This window comes from Aphis gossypii, chromosome X, assembly GCF_020184175.1.
Source record: "Aphis gossypii isolate Hap1 chromosome X, ASM2018417v2, whole genome shotgun sequence".
Taxonomy (NCBI): domain Eukaryota; kingdom Metazoa; phylum Arthropoda; class Insecta; order Hemiptera; family Aphididae; genus Aphis; species Aphis gossypii.
In genome coordinates, this window is record NC_065533.1 from 33,031,360 (window position 1) to 33,047,107 (window position 15,748).

The 15,748-nt window shown below is 23.3% G+C and overlaps 1 protein-coding gene across 1 annotated transcript in view; it reads left to right on the forward strand.

The window, feature by feature from the left end:
* Window positions 1-4,448: 4,448 nt before the first annotated feature.
* LOC114121006 (uncharacterized) overlaps window positions 4,449-15,748 on the forward strand; it is a 102,941-nt gene continuing 91,641 nt past the window's right edge. The window contains exons 1-6 of the mRNA XM_027983135.2: window positions 4,449-4,712; window positions 12,676-12,720; window positions 12,790-12,947; window positions 13,018-13,139; window positions 13,690-13,831; window positions 13,903-14,055. Coding sequence (XP_027838936.2) covers window positions 4,643-4,712; window positions 12,676-12,720; window positions 12,790-12,947; window positions 13,018-13,139; window positions 13,690-13,831; window positions 13,903-14,055 — 690 coding nt within the window. The 5' untranslated portion in view covers window positions 4,449-4,642. The remainder of the gene's footprint in view (window positions 4,713-12,675; window positions 12,721-12,789; window positions 12,948-13,017; window positions 13,140-13,689; window positions 13,832-13,902; window positions 14,056-15,748) is intronic.

Sequence of the window (15,748 nt, forward strand, 5' to 3'; positions counted from 1 at the left end):
ATTATAAGGTGATACATAGTGATACATTGGTCAAATCATCGAATTATTTTTTTGTCAAAAACATTGTACTCGTACATGAAAATGTCATTGTGTGTATAAAATATAATAATAGGTATACTTTAAAAGTTTCAATTACCCATAAATAATATTTATACATTAGGAAAAAATTGAAGAAAATCGTTATTCTTTGTTTAAATATTTAATTTCATTTAAATTCTCTTCTTGTATTTAACGCAAATATTTTTAAACTGAGTGCTGCAAGATTTTGTTCCAAAAATTAAATAATAACCAAAAAAAGGTAAAAAAAAATGAAAACCACTGGTTTAAAGAGTAGTCTCTTTTTATAACATTATGACAAAATTGAATAGTTAAATGAGAATAAAGATTTTAGTTATTTTGTTATGTAGAAATAATATTCAGGGGGACTTAAAATTTTTACGTATTTTACTGTATTTCACAACATAGGTATAATGAAAATTTTAAAATATTCAGATTAATTCCACTAACTTATACTATTATTGACACTATTCTGCTGTAAGTGGTAACTGGTAACTGATAAGTACCTAATACTTATTGACTAATATGTTTGTATCAATTATATATGCATATTTTATAATATGTTGTATTGTTGTATAGATATAATTTAAGTATTATAATATAATAAATGCAATGTTTTTGAAAATAATTAGTTATACCTACCGTATTACTATAGTTTTAGAAAATAAATTACTGGATTAAGTATCAATATATGAATGTATAGTGACATTTTACACATAATACTTAGGAATAAGGCTGACAGATCGTCTCCGCTCGAAAGCGTTTTTTTGTATGCAATAATTTATCATTGCATTTAAATTTAACATATCCATTAGGTACCACACTATTACATTAACCTACTCAATGACAAGTTGTATTCGAAACCTGCTGTATAATAGAGCGTTACCTACTTATAGTATTTTTTATTCTTATTCGAGTGCTATTATTTTAATTTTTTACTATTCAAAGTTATTGTTTTTTATTTTTATTATTTTTTATTGAGTATAATAATTAAAATATATTAAAAAACATGTGTAAATTTATTTTCCAATTATAAAATATAAACATTTTTAAAAAGTCTACCTACCTATATACATCATTGACCATATTATGTGTCTATTTCTAGAAAAAAATGTCTCACTTAAAATGTATTTGTTTTTTTTTTTACTTAATTTTTATTAAACGTTGCTGTACAACAAATTGCTTTTATAAAACCATGCATTGTAAATTTTTTATTAAGAAATATTAGAATATCACTAATATTAATATGAAATAGATATTATATACATTTGAACAAAATTGTATTTAAAGAACATCATTTCATAAATTATAATGTTATAAAATTATTATTTTTTTCTGAGTATTTCTTTATTTTAACGCTCCTTGAAAATTTTCCCACCGCTGTTGACATTATTGCTTCTTTCTAAATAAGTCTCAGATTATGTGTTTCATGACAAATTTCACTATACCTAACCTAATGGTATTATTGCAAATAATATTTTATAATAATTAATGTTATTGAAGTGTATAATATTAGAAAATTATTATTTACTGTACTATAAAAAATATGTTGGTTTATCAAAATAAAAAAAATAAAAATCAATTTATGTTATTATATATTATAACGAATTGAAGTAAATATTTTAAAAGCTTGTAGTGTTACTTCTAATTTTCATCATGTATTAAAATAGTTCTGTAAGTTTAAAACTTTAGTTTTGTAGGTGGATTATATTGTAACAAACACTGTAACTTGTGAGACACTCGCTGTGTTCGAGGCTAAATATGTAAAAATAAATATATAAATGTTTTCATTTCTTGAACTAAAGCAGTATAATATTATTACCATAGTTTAAAATACTGTTACTACAGTCGTACACATTTTCATATTTTATATTTTAGAGAGAGCTGGTCCTTAAAAAGAGATATACATGTAACTTAGATATAGAACTGAGATATTACGTATAATCGAGTTACACAAATTGTAACTTGTATCTTGTATTTAATTACATTTTTTAAAATAATTTGCATTGTAAATTTACAGTGGAACTTCCATAAAAACGAAATTTTTTGTTTAAGATTTTTTTTTGTTACTCATTATGTAATTTCGTTATATGGATGTTTCACTGTATAATGTGTATACATTTTTGGGTTTAATTTAAAATGAATACGATACGAATTTTTTTTTTTTTAATTTTTAAAATATAATTAGAGTGAACAATTTAATACAACATTGTATTTGTCTCACAATAATTGTGGTATTCTAACATTTATAACATTTAAAGTATATATTACTTAAAGTAATAATATTAAAAGTATATAATTAACATGTACACTATAAGATAAATATTGTTAGGCATTAGCTGCCTAATCATCAATTTATAGTTATTTAAATCGGCAGAATATAACGAATTTGTACACTTTAAAAAGTGGAAAATAACTTTCTTATATTTTTATTTTCAGAGTCAACAACTCTAGGTAAATATAAAAAACAAAAGTTGATTTAAAACGAATTCAATGTTTAACTAATAAAACAAATCTTTATCTTATACAAATAAATATTTTGTAAATAATAAGTTGTCTGTAACATATATTCTTTTTCACTATAGTCAATAGACAATATCATATTTATTAGATAATTATTTTGAAAAACATATTACCTTAATAAAAAATTGTATTATTATATAGCTAATCAAACTTTATATACCTACATTGATTAATATTTTATAATTTATTTCAAAAACGTAGGTACCTTACCTGTTTTATATAATATGTATTTTATAATTAGTATTTTTGAATACATTTTTACTTTAAATTATAAAACAATAAGTACTTGTTTAATAAAATAAAAATATTTTTTTGTTTTTAGATTTATTTTTATGTAAATAACTTGTAAAATAAATTTTGATACATTAGGTACTTAAGAATGAATTGTAACTTGTATCTGGTTACAATTTATTGAATATTGAGTAACTTGACCAGCCCTGATTGTAGTAAGTTTGTCTACGTGATTACCTCATGTCAATCTAAAAATGTTTTTATTTACTTTATGACATTTTTTATAGTATATTGTCTATGCAAATATATATTAAAAAATAATATGGAGAACGCTACAAAACACCCATACAAATCAGACCTACAGACAAATTATTCAGGGGAAACCATAAGATTTTTTCTTAATTTCATATTACTTTCGGAATTATTCATTATATTTTGTGGTTATTAAAAACATACTCACACTTTATAATAACGATTTGGTATTTAAAAATTAAGATATAGGTATAGGTACCTTAACAAAAGTACAATAAATTCATTATTTATTTAAAATTTTTAAATTTTATAATCAATATATAAGAGCCGCAAAGAGCTTCTTTAAGTAAAAATTAAAAATTATGATATACATTTTAACATTAAACTAAATTTGTAAATAATTTAAATACATTATGTAAACAATGTTTATAATTTATATCATTGACTATAGTAGTCGAGGGCCTCTATTTTATTTATTTAAACAAAAAAAAAATATTACGTAATCATTTTCATAATTATTTCGTTAAGTCTTTAATTCTAACTAACCGCTCTCCTTTAATAATTTAATAATGAGATACCACTTTTCTCCACAGTTTATTTTATATGTACCTTACCTACACACGCACACACACACACACACACACACACACACACACACACACACACACACACACACACTGTATATATTTATATATAATAATAATAAATCTTGACCATTTTCCTTCATTAAAGAATTAAAAATATCTTGTTTGTCATATGTAGCTTAATACAAAATAAAATAAATAACAAAGTAATATTTTTATTCAATTCAAATAATATACGGTATGTATCACAACATTATTAATATCGGTAGATTAGGCAAATATTGGTAATTTTTTGTTAAATTAATTTTAATATTTTGGATATAGTTTTAATCCAAAACAATTTTCAGAGCAGAATGGTAACTAGCATATATTTTTGTAGAGGTGGAAGAAATTAGTATCTCACTTTTTGATGTTTCATACAACGTTATTTCGATTAAAAAAAAAATATCGCACGAACATTGTTCATTTGTATTTATTAAAAAACTAATTAGAAAATTATTAATCACGAAACGATTATTGTTCCTGGTAATTTGGATGCTACATTGCAATAGGTAATAGTGCTATCGTGTATGAACGCAATAATGATTCGATCTAAATTATACCACACACGTTGAGCGTTGTACCATATTATAATACATCGTCGATGATTAACCATTTTATATAGAACATTCGTATCTCTAACAAACATAGCCTTTGAACTTGATAACAGCCTACCTTATTTACTTGAAATATTTGACGTATGTATTGAATGCAATTCCGTTTGTAGAAAACTGTGCTCATTGTCAGTGTTTAGTAACAAAACTCATGCCACGTTTTAATGTCATAATTTTGTTTTTATTCCTACGTTCGCGGTAATTTTTTTTATCGGGCAGACTATTTTCTATGATTTATAACGTGTAAAAAATCATTTAAATTTCGTTTTCAGAATGTAATCGTTATATATATATATATGTATAATATATATGTTAAACTAAAAAACAGAATACACAGGAAAAATGAAATCCGTACGCGTCCGTGGTCTGATCGTCTTGACGCTGTTCATAATATTGGATATAGCTTCGGCATGTGAGTACCCATTGGTTGTTATTCATTATCGATAAGATCAAAGTGTTAATACATGAAAATCTAAATTTAAATATATATCTCACTAATTTTGTTAGGTGATTGAAAAAAAGAATAAATGGATATAAATAAAAACTTTTTTTTAGGATGGTAATTTCTTTATTGATAAAAACATTTACTAAATGTATTAATAATTTATACAGATTTACTACAGACCATTCATTTGTATGATAATGGTCCCCTCGATAGTTTGTTGTGAATAATATTTCCGTTATTATTACATAATTATTATTATCTGTTATTAATGAATTTTAAATAAAATTATTTTTTGTTGTAATAAAATATTTAATATAAAAAAAATTCCAACATTCACTTATATTTTAACTAAAAAATATTAAAATCATTATAACTATAAGTACTTACAAATAAATTTGTATCATTTTTTGATGTTAATATCGATTTTGTTTTTTAAAAGAAATTTTTGGATTTAAATGTAATTTTTTGCAAACCAACAAGTTCATTAGTGACTAGTTTAATGATTTCAATTTAATTTTGATTGTTAAGAAAATGATTTTTATGCTCAATATATATTCAATTAATTTTGCTATTGAAGATAGATATTAATTGTTTTATAATGAAATATAGTGGATCATGGAACAATATTATAATGACTGCTGAGTAATATTTTACATAATATTATTAAGTCAAGACTTAACACATTAAACGTTTATAAATTATACTTGCCTTGGCTTTTATTTGTTCAATTTGACATTTAAAAACAATCTTGATAAATTAGTTGCTTTTAACAAAACATTTTTAAATGTATTGATCCCCTATGTTGAGTAATCAATTATTATTTATTTTGTAACAAACTTAGGATGAGTTAAATAAAAATAAATATAAACTAAAGAAACATTATTTTTATGTAGGTAGATAAAAATAAGTAGGTACCTGGTTAATATAGTGTTATACTCGTATTTAAAGTTTATGAGCGGAATGAATAAAGTGGCACAGAGGAAATCCGTAAAATGTTGGTCCAATACTGCGCCCTTATATAAAATTAAAATACTTTTAAGTAATTAACTAACTACTCGTTCGAAATTTTATGTTTTCTTTATATTTTATAATGATATATACCTATCTATCTATATGTATGTATAAAATATTATGTTTTTCATTCAAACACATTTTAAATGATGACGATAAGTATAGTAATATATATATATTTAAGTTTTTGTTTTGCGTTGTTAAGACAGACATTTTTAAAAACGTTCATATTAATCAAGATATAAGATAATGAATGTTTACTGTACAAATAATAGATCAGTAAATACATAATATTATAAAATGATTGAAACGTTTTGAAATTATTACACAAAGTAAATAATTTATACATCTGTTACATCTGTATAAGTTTCACTGTAACTTTTGACTGATGAAATTTACTAGGTTAATTAATGAGTTAGTTACTGAAGTTGGTATGCAAACATAGATAGGTATAACAATAATTATGAGAATTTAGGTTCATTACCTACCACATTTTTCAAACTAGCTATTTTCTTATAAAATATTTTCTATAAATTATTGTCTAATTAAATTATAACTTATATATTTTTACCTTACAGGTTTAATATTATAATTTTTCCTTAAATATTTATTAGTCGATCAAAATCTTAAGTTCGCCTAATTTAATATAAGTAATGAGGCTTTGAACTGAATTAGATTATGGTTATTTAAAATTTTTACTCATCAATAATAAATATAATAAAATTTGCAAAATTTAATTTATATTTTAAAATCGTTAAAAAGTTTTTTTAAAAGTGGAAAACTGCTAATAAATTTCAGAATTATTAAGTTTTAATTTTTATTATTGGTTAAATAAGTTAAGATTAAGTATAATGAAACTTAAAAAAGAAAATATGATATTTAACACTTATGATTATGTTATAAATGCATTTAAGATGTCTTAATTTACGTTCACAAAATTCCTTATTTTCAATTTCAATATTTCTATGAATAAGTTTTTATTTATCAAGCATATTAAATAGTTGTTTAAAAAATTAAAATTAAATGATCAAAAAAATGACGGAAATATTAATTCATAAAATTAAAATCAAACTTGAAAATATTATATAGATTATATTATCTAGATGTGTTTTCAAAAAGTCCATAAATAAACACATTTTGCATAAAAATGACTATACATCATCTTAGAATTTAGTTTTTGAAGATTCATAACATTATTTTACTACAGTAATGTTCAGTATAATACACATCATATAGATAAGTAAAATGTAAATACCTAATAATATAAGGATTACTTATACAAGTATAATTTTAAAATGTATATTTACCTTTATATATTATAAATGGACACATTGAAATGTCTACTTTTATAATTATTTTCGGTATCTTAATCCTTATCAATTATAGGTATTTATTATTGAAATAAAAGTTGAAGGGATCAAAATAATTTGTCCGATTTAGTCAAAGCATCAAATCTATTTACCACTTGTAAAATAAATTATACATTTTATTATACCTACATTGTTTACTCATAATAAAATAATTGATTGTGTTATAAAGTATTTTTTATATTCTTCTATTTATTTATTTATTTTTACAAATTTTATTCAATATACACAGATATTAAATTATGTTCATTGCAAGTTTGATAAAGTTAACTATATGTATAATGTTAACAAAATAACTTTGTATGATTTTTATTGTTATGTCAAACTCGCACAAACTGTGCATTTATTAAAAGAATATTGATTAGGTACTTCAAGTTAAATATTACTTTAAGATTTTAAATTTATAATATTTTGTGATCATATATTTTTTTAATCAATTTCGAAATTCGTTGTAATTTAAACTAATAAAAATATGTGGTTTTATTTATGTAAAATGCTGTAGTAACATTATTTTGTATGGTACAAAATATTTCCATGTTGGTAGGTACTAACAAATAATTGGATGATCGTGTATTGTTCATCTCCGGGCTAAATTCTATAGTTGTGCAGTATGCATAACAATACTCCAATTTATTATTTTGCATGAAATTGTAAAAATAAAAACACCAATATGTACAGACAACGCATCCATGTAAAGTGAAATCCATACAATAGTTTTTAGAAAGCGATTATTAATCGTATTCATAATGTTAAGAATAATACTATTATTGTGTGCTCTATATTTACACAAAGCACCATTATTATCATGGCGTTAAATCCCGGCCGAGGCCATGTCGAGTTTCGAGTGCTAGACATTGTGATCACTGTGCCGATTTCAGATTCCGAATGAATTGACGAGTGCATTGGTTTTACAATGATGTGTGCTTTTATTTGATTTTTTTTTTACTTATCATAGGAGGACGGCAAAAAATCTCAACGCATTTTTTTCAAAGCCTGTCCATATTGCAAATAAATTATAGAAGACTTTGGAAGATTCGATTTTTGAATTACTAACATGATTGCGAGAACATAATAAAAGAAATATTGAAGAAAAATAAGCCCATCTAACCATTATATCGACCAGGTTTATACCTAAACCTAGTTATAAGGCTGGTTTTAGGTTTGGGGTAGAACACATTTCCGTACTGTCCTTATCAGTTATCAGTAAATTAAATTGTGTACATTTTAAGGTACACAATTTCGTGCGTTTTGTACATAACATTTTAGTGCAATGTTGCCAAATTTCCATAAAATAATGTAGGTATTTGACTATTAAACTTAGTTATAGCATTTTACGTATGTTTTTTACATATAAAATAAGAACAGCATCTAAATTACGTTTTAATCAAATTCTATTAAACGACTAACAGCATTTAGATTATAGAATTAACGAGTATAACGAGTATAACGAATATTTGATTCTTCAAAATAAAATAAAATATTTGTCAAGTATTTGAAACAAGTACCAAAGTATCATAAATTATATATATATATATATATATTTTATTTTATAGTAGTTTGTGGTTAATAAAAAATTGTTTATACAATTTTTACTATTATTTTTATTAATAGACAAATTTTTAAACATTTGAATTTTATAAGTTTATCAAATTTTTATAACTTAATTATTTAAGAAAATTAAGCGAATTGAACATAATAAATAATAAATATCAATATTACTCAGAAAATAAATTGTACTTAATTGTATTGTTTTTAGGGTAATTTTGATAATCCCTTGTTTAATTAAAATCGAACGGAATCGTGTTCCCAAAACAGATTCTAGATTACTAGATATATTTTTATATTTTTCTAGATTCTAGAATACTATTTATTATTATTTTTTTTTCGATTTTTTAACATATTAGGTACGTTCAAATTGATAGTTAACTTGTAATTATAATATAAAATATTTATTATTTATTTGATGGATATTAATTAAAAATTAAAGTTGCATATTAAACATAAAATATAAAAATTACTGAATACAGTACCCACCATCTGCAGATGACTCCGGCCCTTCTATAAATCTTGCTCTACCTAATTCCATACACAACAAGTTTTTTTATCATTGATTTTATTTTGTATAGAATTGTGAAGGTACTCATATTTCAAAGTGTATGTCTTGGTCCAAGTGGTATAGCCATTATTTAAATAAATTGTTTGATGCAGTTAACTATAATTATTTGTTTGCGTTGTAGCTATTATAGACCATGCACTTACTTTGAATCGACTTGCTTTAATAGTATTAGAAATATTACATCACAGCTCAAAGAGTTCCTATTACTCAACTTTCGATCCATTCTTATCATTAATCCTTTTTTCTTGACTCACGAGCGAGTGATGTCATTGTGTATATTTTTTTACTGCTATCATACTCCTGACACAAAGTATACTTTGGACAAAACATTTATTTGTTGTACAAATTGGATATTCCGGAAACAAAAAATAAAAATAAATCCGTTTTTTTTTTTTGGTTATCTTATCTGGCTTCCCGATTTAATTAATATTTTATTGTCCTAACTTTAGCTGTATTATATTTTATTAAATTGTTCCATTTATTATAATTTTTCCATTCTACTTTATTTGTTACATAAATCAGCTATTGCAAAGAAGCTATAATAATTCATAACTCGTATGAGAAATACAGAAATAATTGACGATTGTATTCATTGAGCATTGAGTATTTTTAGTTAAACAAGGAAGTACAAAACAATAAAACAATAAAGACTTTTTTTAGATTCTTAACGAAGAGAGATGAATGTATTGATTTTTCAATGATGTGTTTTTATCGTTTTTTTTTTTTTTTTAAAGTTTTGTGTATGAATAGACGATACATTATTGATAAAATGCTTTGATTTTTAAAAATAATGGTGGTTTTGGATAGAAAAATGGATTTAGTTTGTACTTTTGAAACCTAAAAATTAAAAATTATTAGTACTTTTTTTATAATCGGAGAAAAAAATCGATTTTATTTTTTTATGTACCAAACTCGAAAATGTATATTTGTAGATACATGACATTTTTACCAAATCTTTATAAGTATTATGGTTTTATATTTAAAATGTAATTTTTTAAATCGTTTGATTTTTTTGAGCTATTTATGGACATGAGAAATTTTCAATTAATTTTATAAATATCGATTAAAAATTATTTTCTGCGTAAAAATGTTTTCAATTAAAAAATATCGAAAATTTATGAACATAATATTATTTTTTAAATGAGTTTGACAAAATTTATAAAAACTAGTGAATTATTTTGTATAGTTAAAAATTAAAACATAGTTTTGGTTTTATACCTACGATTAAAAATAATATAAAACAAAGTTCTTTATAAGGTACCTATTTTCTATTATACATAGAAAAACAATTATACTGGGAAGTCAAATTAATTTTTGATGAGAATTCCAATTTCAAATTTTTATGACATTCGATACTCACTCGTAAAATAATATGCTCAATCAAAATTATTTCTATAATATCTCATCAAATAATTTTTGATATTTTATTAAATTTCAAGAAAAAAAAAAATAATAGATATTTGAAATGTTCACCAAATGTTTGTATTATTATTTTCATAAAATAATAAAATTATAAGTTTTTATTAAGAGTTAGCTAAGTTTTTTAAAAGGCAAATAATTAAAAAAAGTCATTAACATACATCTCTACATATTGTATTATTTATTTATACTAATATTATTAGGGCTATTAGGCTGTAGACTGTAGAGTATATTTTATATGTTTGAAAATGCTAATCTCAGGAACTAGGTACAAGTATGATTTTCATGAAAGTTATATAAAATCCTTTAGACTCGAAGATGATTTTAAACTTTTTTTTAATTCTTATAAGGCTGCTATAGGGCAATTTACGCATAAATTTCGGTTTGGATCTCGGAAATCGATTTTTTTTTTAATATACGGTTACCAATGGTCACATAAATTAAATTTAAAAAAAATTGGTATATACCTAGTAGCCGACTCGCCATGAGTTACTATGAATTTTTTTTTTTTTATTAAAATAAATAAAATAATATCAAATTTATTGCACTTTAATAAATTATTAGACACAAAAATTACTTGACTGACGTTGCCAAAAGTTTCAGTGGTTGTTTTTAGATATAATAGAAAATTTTCGAGAGTTGATTGAACCATGTTCAAAAATATAGATACTAAAAGCTATATCCAATACGCTACTAACGGATATCGGAATATTGCCCATCTCGGTCGAATTAGTTATTTAATTCACCAAGCGAAACACAAAGATGCTTATTCACTCTCGAACTGAGATACACCAAAGTTGAGATATATCGATAAAGCGCAGTAATTTATATTAGTTTGTTTTTTCCCACACGAAGTTGAGTTATATAGCTATAATTTAGTATTATATATTAATGTCTAGTACCTATATAGCTTATAAATGTTTAATTAAATGATTTATATTCTATTATATTAAGATTCTTAAGAAATTGTCAACTATAAAAACACTCAAAGTGTTAATATACGTAAGCTTAAGTGTAAATCAGTGTTTTCAATAAAAGGAATGCGACAAAATGATTAACTCAATATCCTAATCAAAGTTCAATTTATATGTATGGTTACCATGTCTAATCACGTGAATTCATCGCCTACCTATTTACACAATAATTATTGTAAACATGATTCTATTAATACAATAAATCATTAAGAAGAAAATCTTCAATGAAAATGGTTATAATTATAATAATACTTATGTTCTTATCAAATTTTTCATATTTATAGAGAGCATATTATGATATGTAATTTTTATACGATAAAATACCTATTTTAATAACATTACAAGTCTTAATAAAAACAATATTGTTTGTTATTAAAATTTTATAAGCTTCTTGACTCTTGAGCACCACTTTAATAAATACCTATTTTACAGATAATAAACATATTACCTATTATAAATTATCTATTGTTGAATACCTTGAACAAAATAATTTCATAAACTACAAAAATAATTTCTTCGTTATTCAGATAACAAGTATAATAATATCTATGCTATGTCGTGAAATCCCCCCCGCGGTAGAATAAAAAGGGGTAATATTTCCCGTAGTGACAAATTGTTCGTACTTTAGGATACTTAAGAGTTTGAGTGGATCGATTTATGTATTAACATTGTAAATTATTGTGTGTTTTTTAAATAATGAAATATTTTTGTTTAAAACTAATAGGTATTGGTCCAATACGGCTAATGGAAATAGTTTGATATTCTTATGGATTGGTAGAATATTTCATATATATTATATTTTAATACATTAATATTTAGTATTATAATAGATTGATAAAAACAAATATAAGTAGTCTTTTTTTCTTTTAATTTTTTTTTATTAGAACCCGGTGTTCAGGTGACATTTAAGCTAAACATAAACTGCAATGTTTAAAATATTGAATATTAAATTGAATATTGAATATTATATGTAATATACCTATATAACTATTTATTGTTTGGGATTTGGAAATTTATTAAATTTAAAATTTATTTGTTTTCAGATACCACAGCTAAACACAACAGTTGTTCAAGATCTGCATGTTTTAGTATGATAAACATAAATATATTTAGTCTTAGCTTATTTTTAACAAATTATTCATTATTTTTGACTGTAGATGATGGAAAATTTAACTTCTTACCCGGTACCATCTATGTGTACAAACATTCCATTAGCACACAGACGACGTTTGATAAGTCCAAGAACACAGCATCGATTGCCGAATTTAATTTCAAAGTTCATATACACATTCAAGAATGCGACGGGTTCATGTTTGTAAGTGCAATTTAAGTTTTATTAATTACAAAATTTGATTCACTAATATAATAGCGTAATATTTTTTTAGATTACTGATACTAAAATTCATAAAGGAGTCAAAACAAGGAATTCTAACACCGTGGATGAAGAAAATTATTTAAGTTCAGATGATGAAGTACTATATGAAGATTTGGAAAAAAATATGTTGAGGTTTGCTTTTGTCTTCTAACAAAAATAAAAAAAAATACGATGAATTTGATTTTAATAACTTATTATAGTTGTATACAAATTGGTTCATCGTACAATTTTGTTTATTTCACATAATTATTATTATTTAAAAATAAATGTTAATGAAAATGTAAGCTTTACAATATCGTGATTGAAAAATAACCATGGTATTCACACAACGAGGACAATTTGTTTTACTACATAAATTATTATTAATTGGAAAACAGAAATTCTATTAATTAGAAAATAAGCATTCATGACGATATAACTGTGTGAGGTTATTGGTATTTGAGTAATAATTGGATGACTTTTTGGTGTGTTTGTGTGTGTGTAGGGGAGTAGGAATTTGTGTTGGCTTCTTATTAATTTTCAATAATAATAAGTTCCTTATGATTATACAATTATAGTATAGGTGTGTATTTTATTGAATTTTAAATTAAAAATTAAACGTGACAATCGAAACCAATTAAATTTGATGAAATACTTACACAAATATAAGTGCATCGAATGAATAAAACAAGTTTTCCAACAGATTTTCATTCCAAGATGGTCATATTAGCACGGTTTGTCCCAAAGAAAACGAACCGGTATGGGCTTTAAACATAAAAAAAGCTGTACTATCCACATTCCAGAATCGCATGGAGAGATTCGATATTCATCACATTGTCGCAGAGGTTGTTTGCGCTTAATTTTTTTTTTTTATTTGTCAAATTTAATGTTTAATTTAAACTTTATTTTAATATAGAGAGACATCAACGGATTTTGCCCAACGTCATACACGTTTTTGAAATCGAATGGTACGCAAATAGTAGTAGATAAAGTAAAAGATATTTCAGAATGTACCGAGAGATATCACATGCATTCTATAATTCCAACTTCATCATATGTTTTCCAAAGTGTAAGCCAATAGTTTTTTTTTTTTTTTTTGTTACATTTTATTCGTAGTTTTTAACTATTCATTACTGTCAATACTTTATAGGGAAATTGACTTAGTTTAAAGATTTTTGATTAATTAAATTAATATTTTGTAACATAGTCAAATAATGATAATTTGAATAAAATACTTACTTAATTATACTTTTATATTATATCTATGCACAAGTTTGTTTATTAAAAAAGTTAAAAAAAAAAAAAACAACAGAATAATATATTCATATAATATTATTATAATAAAGATAATTATAAAAATTAATGGGAGGTAATGAGCACATAGATATTTTATTATAATGACTACCACTAAATACACGGATAAAAACATACATTTGGTACTTAATAATAAAAAAGCATAATAATATTAAGGTCGCCTTGTGACTATTTAATAAGGGGTAACATTTAGGCAATTTGTACACATATGGTCACCGCTCGGTACCTTTGTGTTAAACGTAAATGATTATTATTTATTAGTGTAAATGTAAGTAGCCTGGGTTACGAGGATACTATGCAAGCGCATAGTATTCTGTCATGCCAGACAGAAAAATTACGAGAGTGATTTTATGCCCAAAACAAAATGTTACAGGAAAAACTCTCACTCCTTGTAGATTGGTCTAATATTATAATAATTAATTTTTTTATCAAAAAGAAGAACATTTTTTACAGGGTGTATTGGACTACGATTTTTGATTACGATGCTAAGAATAAAAATAATAAAAAAAATAAAAAATGCTGAAAGTTTTATAATACAGGATTTAGAATAACAGTTTTGAAAAAAAAGGTAAAATGCGCCCTGTAAGAAGTCTTTCTTAAAAAAAAAAAAAAAAAATCGTTAATCAGTTGACTTTATGTGGTCTGAAAGTTTTTTCTGTAAGATATGTTTTTAAACAAAATTACAGGTAGATCTCGGCCTATTAACAATAAAATAAAATTCATTTAATTTTTAAATAACTTAAAAGTTTCTTTATAGTAATATTATGCTTTGTGAATAATATTTTCAAAACCTCGAATGATTTTATAATTCTATTTTAGGTTTGATAATTATATAATTTAATAAATTGATCAAATATTTTTACAATTTCTTGAAACAGGTACCCTACTTGATTGGTTTAATCAATATTATGAGAATAAAAAAAGTATATTCCTTATTGTAAGTTGTAACCTTCAAATAATTATGAAATTTTACAAAATCTAGTCACTAGTCTAGCTTTTGAAAATTTTCAAATTTTTCATTCTTATAAGTATTGAAAAATTAAAGATATGCTTGGCAATTAAAAATTCTCTAATAGTTTAATCTATAATTAATGGTGAAATTTATTTTGAACTATAAATTATAAATGTTATATTATACTATATTATTCAATATTTAAATCTACCTTTTGACTACCTATATTTATATTTTGTGTTCATTCTAATAAGTTTTTGTAATTTAAAACTTTTACATTATGATGTATTAGATTTACATAAATATATGGTAAATAGATATACTAAATTAACCCACAGTATTGTCAGTAAATAGTTTTTCAATAAAATTAAAAACTCATATTCTAAAAATAATCATGATATGAACAATACTTGTATAGCATTAGTAAATAGTAATGACTTTTGAATTAACAATAGGACAAGTACTTACTAATGCACTATCAATCTTTAATATGCTT